The sequence below is a fragment of the Dipodomys spectabilis genome, unplaced genomic scaffold (assembly GCF_019054845.1).
Source record: "Dipodomys spectabilis isolate Male_0828 unplaced genomic scaffold, ASM1905484v1 ptg000089l, whole genome shotgun sequence".
Taxonomy (NCBI): Eukaryota; Metazoa; Chordata; class Mammalia; order Rodentia; family Heteromyidae; genus Dipodomys; species Dipodomys spectabilis.
This window is the reverse complement of record NW_024870766.1, coordinates 15,059,465-15,074,459: the sequence shown is the minus strand read 5'-3', so window position 1 is coordinate 15,074,459 and position 14,995 is coordinate 15,059,465. Positions and strand designations below refer to the sequence as shown.

Genomic DNA, 14,995 nt, shown 5'->3' with positions numbered 1-14,995 from the left:
GACAGAGAGAGAGGGAAGGAGGGAGAGAGAGAGAAGAAAAGAGAATCGAGAAAGATTTAGGACAGGCTACACCCTTTAAGTAGACCTCAGTGTCTTCCTTCCTCCAACCTAGTTCCACTTTGTAGTAACCAGTTCAGTGTAAACTCACCAAGCCTTCAACAAATGAGCATTTGAGGAGACACTTCATATCCTAACAACAATGATTAGTTTAAAAGAATAATGGCTATGCTTATAATCCAAGCTGTTTAAGAGGTAGAGATTAGGAGGATAGAGGTTCAAGGCTAGTTGAGACACACTAAGATCTGTGAAAACTCTTTCTCTTTCTCTCTCTCATCACTTCTACTTAACATTCTCCTGTAGGTTCCCTACAATGAAGTTATGGAATAAAAGGATATGGAAGGACTTCCGGAAGTGGCGCTGTGGCTCAAGCAGTAGAGCGCTTGCCTTGAGCTGAAGAGCTGAGGGACAGCGCCCAAGCCCAGAGTTCAAGCCCCACAACCGACAAAAATGGGGGGGGGGAAGGACTTCTGGTTTGGTTTCTTCATGTTAGGAACTTGGAAGTTGCTGCTCCAATCCTAACCAGTGAAAATCTGAACAGACTGAGAAATTAGTGATTTCATATGCATATGAATTTATAAACATGTTGATATGTGTTTGTGTATAAGTGGAATGGTGATACATGAAGAGATGAACAAGAAGATGAATTAGAGCTTTTTTGTTTGCCAGTTCTGGGGCTTGAACTCTGGGCCTGGCGCTGTCCCTTAGCTTCTTATGCTTAAGTCTAACACTCTACCACTTTAGCCACAGTACCACTTTTTCTGAGTAGTTTATTGGAGATAAGAGTCTCACAGATTTGCCTACCTGGGATGGTTTCAAACCAGCCTTAGATCTCAGCCTTCTGAGTAACTAGGATTACAGTGGCATGAGCCACTGGTGCCTGGCTGAATTAGGGTTTTTTAAATTCTTTGATGCCAATCCTGGAGTTTGGACTCAAGGCCAGAGCACTGTCCTAGAGCTTCTTTTGATGAAGGCTAGCACTCTATCACTTGAACCACTCCAGCTTTTTTTGAATAATTTATTGGAGATAAGAGTCTCACAGATGGGCTGGGAAGGTGGCTCAGTGGTAGAGTGCTTGCCTTGCATTCATGAGGCCCTGGGTTCGATTCCTCAGCACCACATAAGCAAAAAGAAAAAAGCCGGAAGTGGTGCTGTGGCTCAAATGGTAGAGCACTAGCCTTGAGCTAAAGAGCTGAGGGACAGCGCCCAGGCCCAGAGTTCAGGCCCCACGACTGGACCCCCCCCCCCAAAAAAAAGAGTCTCACAGATTTTCCTTCCTGGACTGGTTTTGAGCCTCTATCCTTAGATCTCAGCCTCCTACTGAGTAGCCAGGATTATAGGCATGAACCATCAGTGCTGGGCTTTGTTGTTGTTGTTGTTGTTGTTGTTGTGTTTTGTTCAGCAAGGAGGATGTAAAATTTAACACCTGGAATTTCATAGCAAACCTGAGGGGTAGCCCGCAGTGTGCAGATTCCAAATTACAATCAGACATACAGAAAGTCTGCTTCACAGACCTGCTGGAAAACTGTCAGCTTGAGATCTATTCAGGTATCCCTAACCTCCTACAGGATCTGAGACTCAACATCTACTCATTGCTAAATGATTTGGAAAGAATTAAGGGAATTCATAAGGCCTTTTAGGCACTCTGAATTTCTAAAGCCTGACAAGACTTGTCAAATGACCGCAGATGGTTACAGATAGACAGCTAGTGTTTCTTGCCATGCTGTGTACATGTGCAGGCTTTCCTTTGGTTTGTAACTATAGCAACAAATTCTATAGACCATTGTTTTCTCCTGCTCAGTCTTACCACGTAGTGGACTGCCTCCCTACTCACTGTTCATCACTAATTGATTTACATTGCCTTGGCCTGCTCTTTGTTAAAGGAGTTCTGGCCTGATACGGTGGAAATGATACTGTTTGCTGTTACTGGAAGCAAAGAGGAAAGGGCTTTGCTAACACCATGGAGTATTACTGTGCTATCATGTAGACAGTAGTCTTTTACCTTTGCTGACTTTCAACCTCTACAAAAAGGGGTAATTATTGTGGTATATGGTTGTTGTTAGGATGAAGTGAACTATTATGAGGGAAATCTTTGTTTAAATTATAAAAAGCTACAGAAATACTATTTTACTGGTTCCATGGTAACCACCGGCTGAGGTGGCTTCATGATGACAGGGTGACCAAGTGGGTATGCTGCAGACACAATCATGTCTGTTTGTATGGCATTTCTTCCCCATGTATATTTCTCCACCTCCACCCCCTATATTCTACTCACTCAGAAATGCTACTATAGAGCTGATTTGGGGACTGGCGAATGGGGAAATACACAAACAACTTTGAAGAAAAGGTGGGGAACTCTTCTTGGATCTGTGTGTGGGGAATTGTGAGAGTGGGAAAAAAGGAGACAAGACAATAGTGTAAGGGGGAGAGAGAAACCTAGGGCTCTCGGCATCCTTCCATCATGGAGAGGGCCTTCTTCTGTAATATAGCCTGGCGTTCTCTGTGGCCACCGTCAAGGAATGGATTCTCATTGGTTGTGCATGCACATGACTTAAGATTTAACCAACATGGAAAATTTTACTTTGACTACTACATATACACTCAAAACTCCCTGTCAAAGTTTTGCATTCTTGTGTGTATGTGTGTGTGTATGTGTGTAATTAGAGATAGTCCAAATCACATTGTTCCCTGAACACTTCAATTTTGAGTAAGATTTTGTCTGGGCCTACTTAGTCAAAGCATTTTCTTGTATGTGTGTGGTCATGAGAATGGAAGTTTTTGCACAATTCTCTTTTTGAGCTGGATATATATGTATATATTAACAGAAAACAGTGTGATTTGGTTTGTTGTGTCATTGAAGAACCAACAGTTTTATCTGTTGCTTCCAAATTGGTAGCATCTGATATTACTGTTGTTCATTAAAGGAATCTTAGGGTGCCACATTTCCGATTGGCTGTCCAGTATTCTGGGCTTTTACAGACCAGAGTCCTTCAAAGGAAGGACCTCTGTTATCTTCAAAGCAAACATACTTAAGATCACAGATATACCGACAGGATTAACAGGCATGTCATAAAACTTTATGCACAATGTTTCCAATCTTGTTTTTTTTAAATTTTTATTGTGAAGGTGTATACAGAGGGGTTACAGTTGCATAATTCAGGTAATGAGTACATTTCCTTTTGAACAATGTCACCCTTTCCCTCATTCTCTCCCAGGTTTTCCCCTTATAATCTTGTTTTGATGTAAATATAACATATATATATATAATGAAACTGAAGCAAAAATAATTAAATGAGGTATCCCAGAGTTCTCCCTCTCTCCAAGAGCTACAAGGTAGTATGAACAGTCTGCTATTAAGCTTGTACAGTATTGGACTCCTGGGAAAAGAGGATGCAATAGTATGTTCAGGGAAGTTAGGAGAGCTTAGTTGCAAAGAAGAATGGTGGGGTTGTATGTGTGCCCAGAAGCTTGATTTTTTTTTTTTTATATCATAGACTGTTATTCCTATAACAAGCAAAAGCTAGTGACCAGTAATATTGAAAGACAGCATGGTTTCTTATAATGTCTTTCTTGGAACACTGCCATCCTGACCATCAGAAAATCACATTGTTTGTGTATCCTTGCCTCATTTTCCAGAGCAAGTGTTACTTATTAAGTGTGTGTGTGTCTGTGTGTGTGTGCACGCACGCACGCGCACGTGCGTGCACGTGTGCTTGATTCCTGCAACTCTCAAGCAAATTTTTCTTAATAGTACAAAATCGAAACAAAACAATAAGTATCTCTGTTTAGCTTTAAAGAAAAGGAAGTGGTGTCTGCCTTATAAAATAAAGCACATCCTGCAATGTGCATTGCTTAATTGTTTTTTTATGAAGCTTTCTATTTGGGCTTTTCTAGTGAGGTTTGAAAAACAGAGGTGCTCTTTTAGGATAGGACTGAAGTCTTTTATTTGTATGTCAGAAAAAGCTCTGTGTGCCGGCCATCGGTGGCTCATGCCTGTAATCCTAACTAACTACTCAGAAAGCAGAGATCTGAGGATTGCAATTCAAAGCCAGCCCAGGCTGGAAACTACGTGAGACTCCTATCTCCAATAAGCCACTCAGAAAACAGGAAGTGGTGCTGTGGCTCAAGTGGTAGAGTGCTCGCCTTCAGCTGAAGAGCTGAGGGACAGCACCCAGGCCCAGAATTGAAGCCCCATGACCAACAAAAAAAGAAAAAAGAAAAAGAAAAACAAGCTCTGTGTGTCAAAAGCTCATGTGCCAATGCTCTGTGTCTGTCCTCTACTTTCTAGAAGGCCTGATTGTGTTCTTTTCACCCTCCCACAGCAGAACTTTGGCTCAGTTTCTCATCTTCCAGACACATCCTTCACATTTTGCTTCCTACCATGATTTATGATGTCTGTGATGCCCCCTGGAGTTGTGCAGTGCATGGCCACCCTACTTCTGTAGTCCACACTTTAATGGCACCTATTTATTTCATGATTAGCTTTTGAAAACCTATGTCTGTGATTCCTTGATTAACATCTGTTTGCCACCTCTGTTTGAGCCCCTTGAAGTCCAGAATCCATGCCTGGCTTTGCTTCTGTGTATTCACCTACCCATTGCACTGTGACTGGCTCCTAGCCTCCGAATTCACATACTTTCTAAACAACTCTTCCCTCTGTCACCAGTATCAGCACAGCATGAATAATTTTTCTCCAAAAAAAAATGAAATGGCCCCCAATACCTACAGGTAAAAGGTTTTTTTATTTTAATTTTATTGTTAAGGTGAGGTTACAGTTCCATAAGTAAGGTAGTGAGTACATTCTTGTCAAACTTGTTACCCCCTTCCTCATTTTTCTCCCCCTTCCTCTCTCCCCAACCCTCCCAAGTTGTATAGTTTGTTTCCAACTTGGTGTCTTGTGAGTATCGCTGTTGCAGTGGTTCACCCTTTGTCCTTTGTCTCACCATTTCTTACCTCCCTCCCCCCCATTCACTTCCCTAATTCAGATAAACCTATAGCTATACATGGCTTTCAAAGCTTACCCGGCTGAGTATGGTGGAATATGACTTTAAACTACTTTGGAGGCAGAGATTGAGATCATGGTTCAAAACTAGCCAAAGGCAAAAGTTAGTGAGAATCCTACACACACACACACACACACACACACACACACACACACACACACACACACACACACACACACACACACAATATGCTGGATGGGATGGCATACACCTGTAATACCAACTATACAGAAAGTGTAAGGAGGAGGACTGTGATCCAAGCTGGCATGAGTACAAACAGAAAACTATCTCAAGACACAGAGAGGGTTAGAGGTGTGACTCCGTGATAGAAATGCTGCCTAGCAAGCCCAAGTACCTGAGTTCAAGCCCCAGTCGCACCAGAACAAACACAAACTGCCTTATTTGCCTTTCAGAGGCAGGGTTTTTCAGTGGTCTTATTTTTCTTGTATGAAGAAAAGGTCATAGCTATTATGACCCTTCCTTGCTTTGCTCCCTTTGAAGATTTTAAGTTATTTGCATCCTTGAAAATTCTTGGTCTTTATAAAAAGGATTTGAAATGATTTGCTTAATTGATTTAGGTATTTTGGCTCTAGGAGTCTCTAGAGTTACCACGCCTGACAGCTCTGTAGCTCTTCCCACACGAAGAATTTAAGGTATTTTATAAACATTCTCTTGTTTATTTCACGGTAGCCCAACAATACACTTTATTTCACTGGTTTATTTGTAGCTGTCAATTAACCATACTACCTGTCATATAATAATTTTAAGTACAGGCTTTGGAATCCTGCTTTAACTATCCTGAAATGTTGGTCGTTTTACCCATTAAGTTTTTCTATCTCATAAATCTTTTCCTTCCAATTATTTAATAAGATTAATCAGGTTTTAACATGTATGAGACTTTCGTGTTTTCCTCTATTTTCTTTTGTGTTTCCTCTATTGTGTTTTCCAACTTCCCCCTGTCCCTCCCTCCCTCCCTCCCTTCTTTCCTTCCTTCCTTTCTTTCCTTTCTTTCTTCCTTCCCTTCCCTTCCTTCTTTCCTTCCTTCCTTCCTCCTTCCTTCTATTGTCTGAACTCAGGTTCTTGTGCCTGCTAGGCAGGAGCTATTCCACTTGAGTCATGCCTCCATCCCATTTTGCTTTTATATTACTTTTCAGATAGACTTTCATTTTTTACCCCACTTGGATAGGGAAGGACCATATTCAAAGGTACATTGCTTTGAGAAAATTGTCTCAAACTTAACCTGAGTTTTCAAAATTAATGCTATCTTGGGTATAAAGTATTAAGGATATATATTTTTTCAAACTATATTTCACAACATTTTTATGATAGCAAAAAGCTGGAAACATTCTATCAGTTTATAAATTGTTTGAATAATATATATACACACAAAGGAATATTATGTAGCTATGAAAAGGAAGGAGATCTGTCTGTCTCTGCATAATACTATGAAATTCTTTAGTATATATTAAGTTTGATTTTCTAGGTTTTGATTCAACACTATCTGGACAATGGAGATGAGAAGGATTGAAGATAAAATAAAATTGTACATGAATTGATATTTATTGAAAGTAGTTGATAGGTATATTATTCGTTTAATCTTTTGTATATATATATATTTAAAATTGTTCTTTATTTAATAGTTAAAAATATCCAGGTGCTGGTGTTCATACCTATAATTATACTGAGCTACTTGGGAGGTTGAGATCTGAAGAGTCAAGATTCAAAGTCAGGCCAATCATATAGTACCTGCTAAGAACAAAAATTACTGGCATGCCTGTAGAATGTTTTAGTTTGAAAACTCTTTAGTAAATTATCACATAGTAAATACAAGTAGAGGCTGCAACAAAGTATATAAAAAAGTTACTTGCATGCTTCATTGTATAATACTTCCAGCTCTAAAAGATACAACATTACAAATGAAGTATCCACTGTGTTTCAGGATAGAAATTAAATGGAAGGATCACTGGATTTGAGAGTAAAGAATATTTTTCATATGAAGCTTTGAGGGAACCAAGAATTAACAAGGAAGAACATTTAATTGTATTTTCCCTTTATAATAGAATTCAGCAACAGAACACATAAGCAAGTGTTTTGAAGCAGATTGGCCACAAGTGACAATCAAGGAACATTTAGATTCCCTTATAACCTCCCTAAGTTACATAGATGTCACAGGAAATGTCAAAATGTAGCTCCATAGGTTACACAGATGTCACAGGAAATGTCAAAATGAATGTTCAATGGATTTACATTTAAAATTAAGCTCAGAAGCTCACAACTGTGTAGAAAGTGTAGATAGGAGGATCACAGTCCTCCGAGGGCAGCCCTGGGGAAAAGGCAAGAGCCTACCTGAAAAATAAAGAGCAAAAACGACTAAGGGTGCAGCTCACGTGGTGGAACTCCTGCCTCGCCAGCACAAGGCCTGGAGGACGAATCCCAGTGCCATCAGAATTATTTTAAAAAGAAAGAAAAGCTCATAAACGAAATTGACCTTGTAAAGTTAAACATTTTAGAAAAATTATTCTCTAAAACTCAAGAGCTCTAGCTTTTATGTATTTTAAGTGACTTGTCAGAAATCTATCTAAATATTGTCAATGTCCTATGACTACTCTTAATCACATGCCTGATGCATCTGCAGAAAATATTCATCTCAATTTTTTTTAAAAGCCTGCCAAATACTATTTGGAATCTTGTATTTTTCTTAAAGCAACTCACATTACTTTGAATTGTCTCAGTTGAAAACGAAATTGCAAAAAGTATAAATTTAAGTGGATTTGCAGGAAATTTAGCCAAAATGTTTTTATGATCTATCAAGATATTTTTATTATTGGTTTATTGCATAACATATGACATCAACATATTCTCTTGCAATTTACAAGTTTGTGTTATTCATGTGTTGCTAGTACCCTTATTTACACTTCCTAAGCAGGTAAAATAGTTTATATTTTGTTACATTTTATAGTACATTTCTCCTATTATTTTAAATAAGGAACCACACATTTTTCTATGAGGGTCCACCAGTGATGTAGCTGCCCTGCCAATATGATTTGAGGCAGAAAAATTTATAAAGCTGGTGATCACATTTGTCCACACTAATACCAGAAGAACTTCAGTTTTACTCTCCTAGGAGCTCAGTTTTGGACAACCTAGTAAGTTGAGTGAATTATTGTTACTTTACTGGTTCAACATTAGCCCTTTGTTTTTTCTTTTCTCTCTTTGTTGTTGTTTTCTAGGTTTTGATCCAGAGACTCATTTTGGACCTCATCCTGTCCTAGAGTTCATGAGCCTCCTACCACAGCTTCCTAAATGCTAGTATTGCAGGAATAGGTCACCATGTCAGGCTTCACTCACATTTTATTGCTGAAAATTTAAACAAATTACTTGCAATTGCAATATTCTCTGGAACTTTAGAATAGGAAAAATATTCTGGGGACCAGTGACTCACAATGATAATTCTAGCTATTCAGGAGACTGAGATCTGAGAACCATAGTACAAAATCAGCCTGAGCAGGAAAGTCCATGAGACTCTTATCTCTAATAAACCAGCAAAAAGCCAGAAGTGGAGCTGTGGCTCAAGTGGTAGAGGGCTAGCCTTGAGCAAAAAACCTCAGGGACAGCACTCAGGCCCAGAATCCAAGATTAGGGCACAGGGGGCAGAAATGGGGGGAGGGGAATGCGGCAATGTTCTGTTGGCCAGAAAAAAATAAACAAAAGCACTCATTCTGTTGTGTGTATTATTTGCTAGAGAGGAGAGAAGTCAGAGGGGAAGGGGAGGGGAAGTGGCTGACAGGCTCTTGGAAGGAGGATATGTTGGGGTGAGGGAGGCAGGCTCAGCAACAGGGTAGTCTGTTATAGGAGGAGATTATAGCTATTTTTCCTGACTTAGAGTTTCCCAGAGCAGCTTACTCCTGTTGATTTTTTGCTATTTTTAATATTTTCCATTAATTTTTACTTACAAATGAAGATTCTGCTAAATAGCTGACTGTGCAGTAATTTCTCTTTAGAATTGTGAAAAATGGAAGATGATACAACAGACACAGAAAATGAAGAGGAAGAGAATGAAGAGGAATATGGAAAGGACCCAAATGAGCTGCCTTATGGTATCATGCCCACCACAAACTTTCGTGATGAGCGCAAGGTTGATTTAGCTGAAACTCCAGCTTTCATTTTTCTGAATGAGGTATTTTTTTTGCTTTTAATTTTATTACTGTAGTAAAACATGGTTAAAATTTTGGATTATCTGGTTAAAAGTTTAGGCTAAGAAGCTAGAGGTGTGGCTCAAGTGGTAGAGCACCTGCTTAACAAGCGCAGAGCCTGAGTTCAAACCCCCATCAAGCCCTACGAAAAAAATCATATGAAGACAGTATAATTACCAAACTTCTCTGTTATATTTAACACAAAACAAAGGCAAGTTTTTCTTCTAAGCACTTAGTGTATAATTCTGAAAAGGTTTTCCTTGATTTTGTATATACTGCATTTGTTTCCATAAAATCAAGATTAAACATCTTCATCTAATGAAAGAATATGCATTTATATAATCAATTGCAGTTTCTGCTGTGAAACACTGAAAGCTACTGCTTTCTATCCATGAAGAAGCAAAGGGGAGAATATCATAAATATTCTTGATTTTTAAACCGCAAGTGAAATATCCATATATGGGGAGAGTGTGTTTTAAAAAGTAAGTAAAAAACTAACTACCTAAGCAATTGTTAATTTCTCATGCTTGAGAGCTATCCTTTAGGAAGTGGTTTAGCAGTCTTCTGCATTCCAGATCATTAAAACTTAATGTACATAGTACTGAATAAAACGTCTTAGGAAATTTGATAGTCACGATAAAAATAAGCTAAAATATTCTTCAAGCAATAACAGAATCAAACTGCGGAAGAATGAAATCAAAAAGTAATTTTTTAAAATAATAGTGTTTTAGGGGTGTTGGGGAATCTAACCTGCAAAATTGCTTCCTTTTTGTATAGTTTTTACTTTTTCTTTTAATTTGATATAAATCAGACATACAGGAAAGTTGCAAGAACAGAAAATAATCCCATGGCCCTTCACCCAAATTCCCCAGATGCTACCTCCCTACCATATTAGCTTAATCCTTTTCTTTGTCTTCTGGATCACTCCTTCCTCCTGCCCATTTATAACAGACACATCATCATCTTTCCTAGAAATAAGTCCATTCTTTTATATACTCATAACATGATTGTATCAGGAAATTAACATTACTATAATACCATTAACTAGTCTATAGGCCTTATTCAGATCTGGTTGGTTGTCTCAATAATATTCTCAGATTGCATACTTGCATATAGTAAATTGTCTCTTCCTATGAAAGACAAGTATAGGCCAGTTAATCTGTAGATTGGTGCATCTAGTACAATTGGCACATAGGATTAATTCATAAAATAAAATGGTTAGATCAAATTGGGTGTGTCTGATTTTTCTCATTATATGCATAATTTGAGTTTTGCAGTGAGAAAAATTATGCAAGTTTTGAATATTGTTGTAGTCTTCTCAAGGATCTCAAAGTAAAGCAAATGATATTGGCATCCCTTTACTAGGATAACCTTGATCACTTGGTTAAGGTGGTGATTTCTAGGTTTCTCCTCTCCTCCTCCTCCTCCGCCTCCTCCTCCTCCTCCGCCTCCTCTTCCTCCTCCTCCTTCTTCTCTATTATTTATTAATTCATTCTCCTAGATTTGACCAGTGTACGTGACTTATTATGCACTTGTCTTTTTGTTGCCCTCACTGATTCTTCTATACTTCTTCATTTCTGGTATAAGAATGTTGTGTTCCAGGCTCATTTTCATTTTCTCCCTGCTGGTGGTCTGGAATCAACCATTTTCTGGTAGGATCGTAGTATCTTATGATGAATGGTATTTGGAAACTAAGATGTCAGTGCTGGATGTGATCATTGCTACTGCCATGATGTTGCTCAAGGCTGTCTCAGTGGGCAGAGTTAATAACAGATGTGTGAATATTTGTATCTACAATAATATATATGTACTTCTACATCAGTTTAATTAATTAGTTTGTTTGTTTATTTATTTATTTTGGGCCAGTCGTGGGCCTGAATTCTGGATCTGGGCACTGTCCCTCAGCTCTTCAGCTCAAGGCTAGCACCCTGCCACTTGGGCCACAGTAGCACTTCCAAATTTTTCTGCTTATATGGTGCTGAGGAATTGAACTCAGGGCCTCATGCACATGAGGCAGGTACTCTCCCACTGAGCCACCTTCCCAGCTCCAACTTCTACGTCAGTTTAAAGCCATGAAGCCATACCTGATCAGGGATACTTATGGGGATCTTAAAGTTTTTAACTACTTTTATATGAAGTTGTCCTCCCTCTGTTTTCTGAAGAGAAGCTCTTATCAGTAAGATAACAGAGTTCAAAGGGCAACTTGAAGAAGCCAGTCAGGAATCCACTGCCAAAGGTCCAGATGGTTGACATCACATCGAAAAAAAACAAATCACTTACTGTATTAATGTTAATTGTGCAATTGCCCTGTTCTCCTGAATTGCAAAGTGTGGATAGATGGCATGTTGTCATCCAGTGTATTCAGTACAGCATTCATAGCTCTCTGCAGTTTGAACCCAAACCATATTTTACAATTTTTTACAATCAACATTTGTTCTGTTTCTGTTACTTCATATGCCTAAAGAAACTGGTATATATTGAAATACATGATGTTAAGATTATGATTATTCACAAATCTGCTTAGTCATATTACTATATGTTAGTTTGCCTTTTCTTAAACTTCATGAAATAGATTGTTTTTGGTCTGGCTTCTTTCACTTATCATTATATTTGTGAGATTCATTAATATTATTGTGTGAGACAGTAGTTTCTTTTTTTCTTATTGCTGCATAGTATCCTACTATTATTGTACATGCTTTGTTCTTATAAGTTCATTTATCATAGATATGGACCTTTGACCAAGACTATGGTCTTGGTTTATATTCAGCCTTAATAGATTCCCTTAAATTGTTCCTCCCAGGAGACTGTACCAACTTACATTCATATAGAACTTGTGTTAGATTCTGAAACATATACAGGATTTATATAATTTACAAATTTCATGTAATTTTTCTAAGCTGGGATCTCTACTTCTGTATGTTCTTATGTAAATGATATTATAAAGTAGCACTGATTCACCAGTGTGACCCCTGTTGCCTACTGTCGGTGGGTCACATGTTGAACTTCACAAGGATTGGAGGTCTTAAAATCATTATTTTACTAATGCCATGGCCACAATCAAAGCATTTATTTTTTCCTAGCTTTTTGGCTCTTTGCTTTTCACCAAGAGCCAACTAGCTCCTCCCTTCTCTTCATTTTCTGTGAATAATTATTGTGCCATTAGTTAAGTCTTTGACCCAAAAATCAAGAGATAGAGACAAGGAAGCACTAGCACATTTGTGAGACATGAGAGAAGCATGGACATTGGAAAAAAATCACCAGGGAAGTACATGTGAGCCAGGTGAAAGGTAATATTTAGTAAAAGCATGTGGCTGAATAGGTACTAATTTCTTCTAAGATGAAGATATATTAGATCTGTTGATAAGATGCTCTTCATTAAACCAGGTTATATATAAAACTGTGAAATATTGTGCTTCTTACAAAATGTGTAATAAGTAATCCTATTTATAATCATATTTGAAGTTTTAGTTGCATGTCAGATTTGATCAGAATTGAGATGTTAAGAATTTTGTAAAGATCAAAGTGGATAAATCTTAATCCTTTTAATAGATATTTTACCATACCCTTTATATGCCAGCACTATGCTAGGAGATGTCTATTGTTGTTATTGTAAAAGCTACTGGAATTAAATTTATTCCCCCTCCCCAACTTCTCTCCTCTCTTTGTGTGGTTCCTGGGTGCTATCCCTCAGCTTGTCCCTGAACTTCTTTTGTTCAAGGCTGGCACTCTACCACTTGAGTTACAGTTCTAGATTTTTTTTTTTGGGTGGTGGTGGTGGGGCTTGAACTCTGGGCCTAGGCACTGCCCCTCAGCTCTTCAGCTCAAGGCTAGCACTTTACCACTTGAACCACAATGACACTTCAGGCTTTCTGAGTGGTTTATTGGAGATAAGAGTCTCACAAACTTTCCTGCCCTGGCTGGCTTTGAACTGGAATCCTCAGATCTCAGCCTCCTGAGTAGCTTGGACTATAGCTTTTTTAAATTAATTAATTTATTTTTATTGAAGAACCTCACAGACTTTCCTTCCCCTCAGCCTCCTGAAGAGCTAAGAACCACAATCCTCAGATCTTAGCCTCCTGAGGAGCTAAGATTATGGGTGTGAACCCCTGAGCCCTGCTCAAACCCTTTCTTTTGAGCACTTTCTGTTTGCTGGATATGACTCATAGACCTAAAGTATATAAAAGATTCTTATATGTTAGAAGTTTTAGGAAATTTCTGGAACAAGAAGCTTGAACAAAGGGCAACATACAGTGTAGACCTAGAATGTGCAAATACTTTTATTAAAATTGAAAGGAAAGTTCTGTCACTGTGGGATGATATAATTTGGAAAGGCATTTGGAAAAGGGTATCTCAGCCATGTCCAGGGGTTCCAATATATTTGTGTTTTTTTATCTTTGAACTTTGTCCACACCCATTCATGCACTTCCTTAGAATATCTTCAGTCTCCAAACTAGCTCAAAGTAAACATGCTCAGTACAAACTTCACTGTTCCCTTAAACATAACTCTCCTCCTATATTCTGTCTTGTAAATATTCCTGACTTTGACTCATCTCCATTTTCACCTCACTACTGTGATAAAATGTGAAGAAATTGAACTAAGGAAGTGGCAACAAGAAAAGGAATAAATACAGTCAAGAGAGGCAGTAAATATAAAATTCTGAACTTAGGTGTATGAGTAGATGGGGGAAGAGGAAAAGAATCTAAATTGATATTTGGAATTTTGATTTGGGACAGTAGCTAACTTATAATATTAGAATTAGTGATAGAATTCAGTCTAAGGGGAATGCTTAGTGTATTGATTGAAGTATGATGATAAAGTCCCTCCCTGGCTTCAATTGTTAACACAATTTGGTCTTACTATGTTTCAGATTACTTTCTGAAAAGACTGAAAATTGCCATTCATATGTATGAATAGTACAGTCTGCCGCTATGTATTTATATATGTATTTATAACAAAATACTGCCTTTGTTGACCTTGTTCCATTCTTTTGTCATTATTTCTTTTGTTGGATGGTCAGATATTCAAATGATAGTATTTTTTACACTTGATTCTCTTAAGACTGTTATTAAATTAACAAATATGTTATTTTACATTCATTACTGAAAATATTGGTGATTTTTTTGATTTTCTACTAATGCTTTCTTCATTTTCAATGTCAGACATTTTATAGAGTTACTGATATGTTTCTTGACATTTATGAAATTTAAAATATTTTTCAAGTAATTCTTTTTACTTATACCGAAATTAATCAAGCAATTCATTGCAAAGATGAAGTTTAAGTATGTAATTTATTTTTTTCCAATGATCTGCATGGAAAAAGAATTTTTGAGATATTGTTATTTCCAATCTACAAGTGCTGAAAGATTGAAACTGCCGTGGCTTGTCTAAGTAAAAACAGGAAGGAAATCCAGTCTTCTGTCTTATACATTAGCACACATTGCACTTGACATTGTTCAATTGACATTCACACTTCTAAACATAATTGTAATATTTTGTAAACTGACTTTTAAAATAAGCATTATATCAATACAAAACTTAAAAGGAACCTTTATGTGTTGTAGGTGGGAATGTAAATTACTTCAGCCACTATGGAAATAGTATGGAGGTTGCTCAAAAATTCAATGTAGAATGTCCCCAGGATCCTGTACATATATTCCTCCTGTACATGTATCTAATGATATGCAAGTCAGAATACAATAGAGATCACCGTGTGCCAATGTTTATTATAGTGCTAAGCTTTT

General features: G+C 37.7%; 1 protein-coding gene across 2 annotated transcripts in view; it reads left to right on the top strand.

Moving 5' to 3' along the window:
- Positions 1 to 14,995, top strand: part of Ccdc146 (coiled-coil domain containing 146) — a 115,261-nt gene that overhangs the window by 4,610 nt on the left and 95,656 nt on the right. For both annotated transcript variants that reach the window (XM_042684549.1, XM_042684550.1), the window contains one exon: positions 9,062 to 9,237. In XM_042684549.1, coding sequence (XP_042540483.1) covers positions 9,073 to 9,237 — 165 coding nt within the window. In that variant the 5' untranslated portion in view covers positions 9,062 to 9,072. The remainder of the gene's footprint in view (positions 1 to 9,061; positions 9,238 to 14,995) is intronic.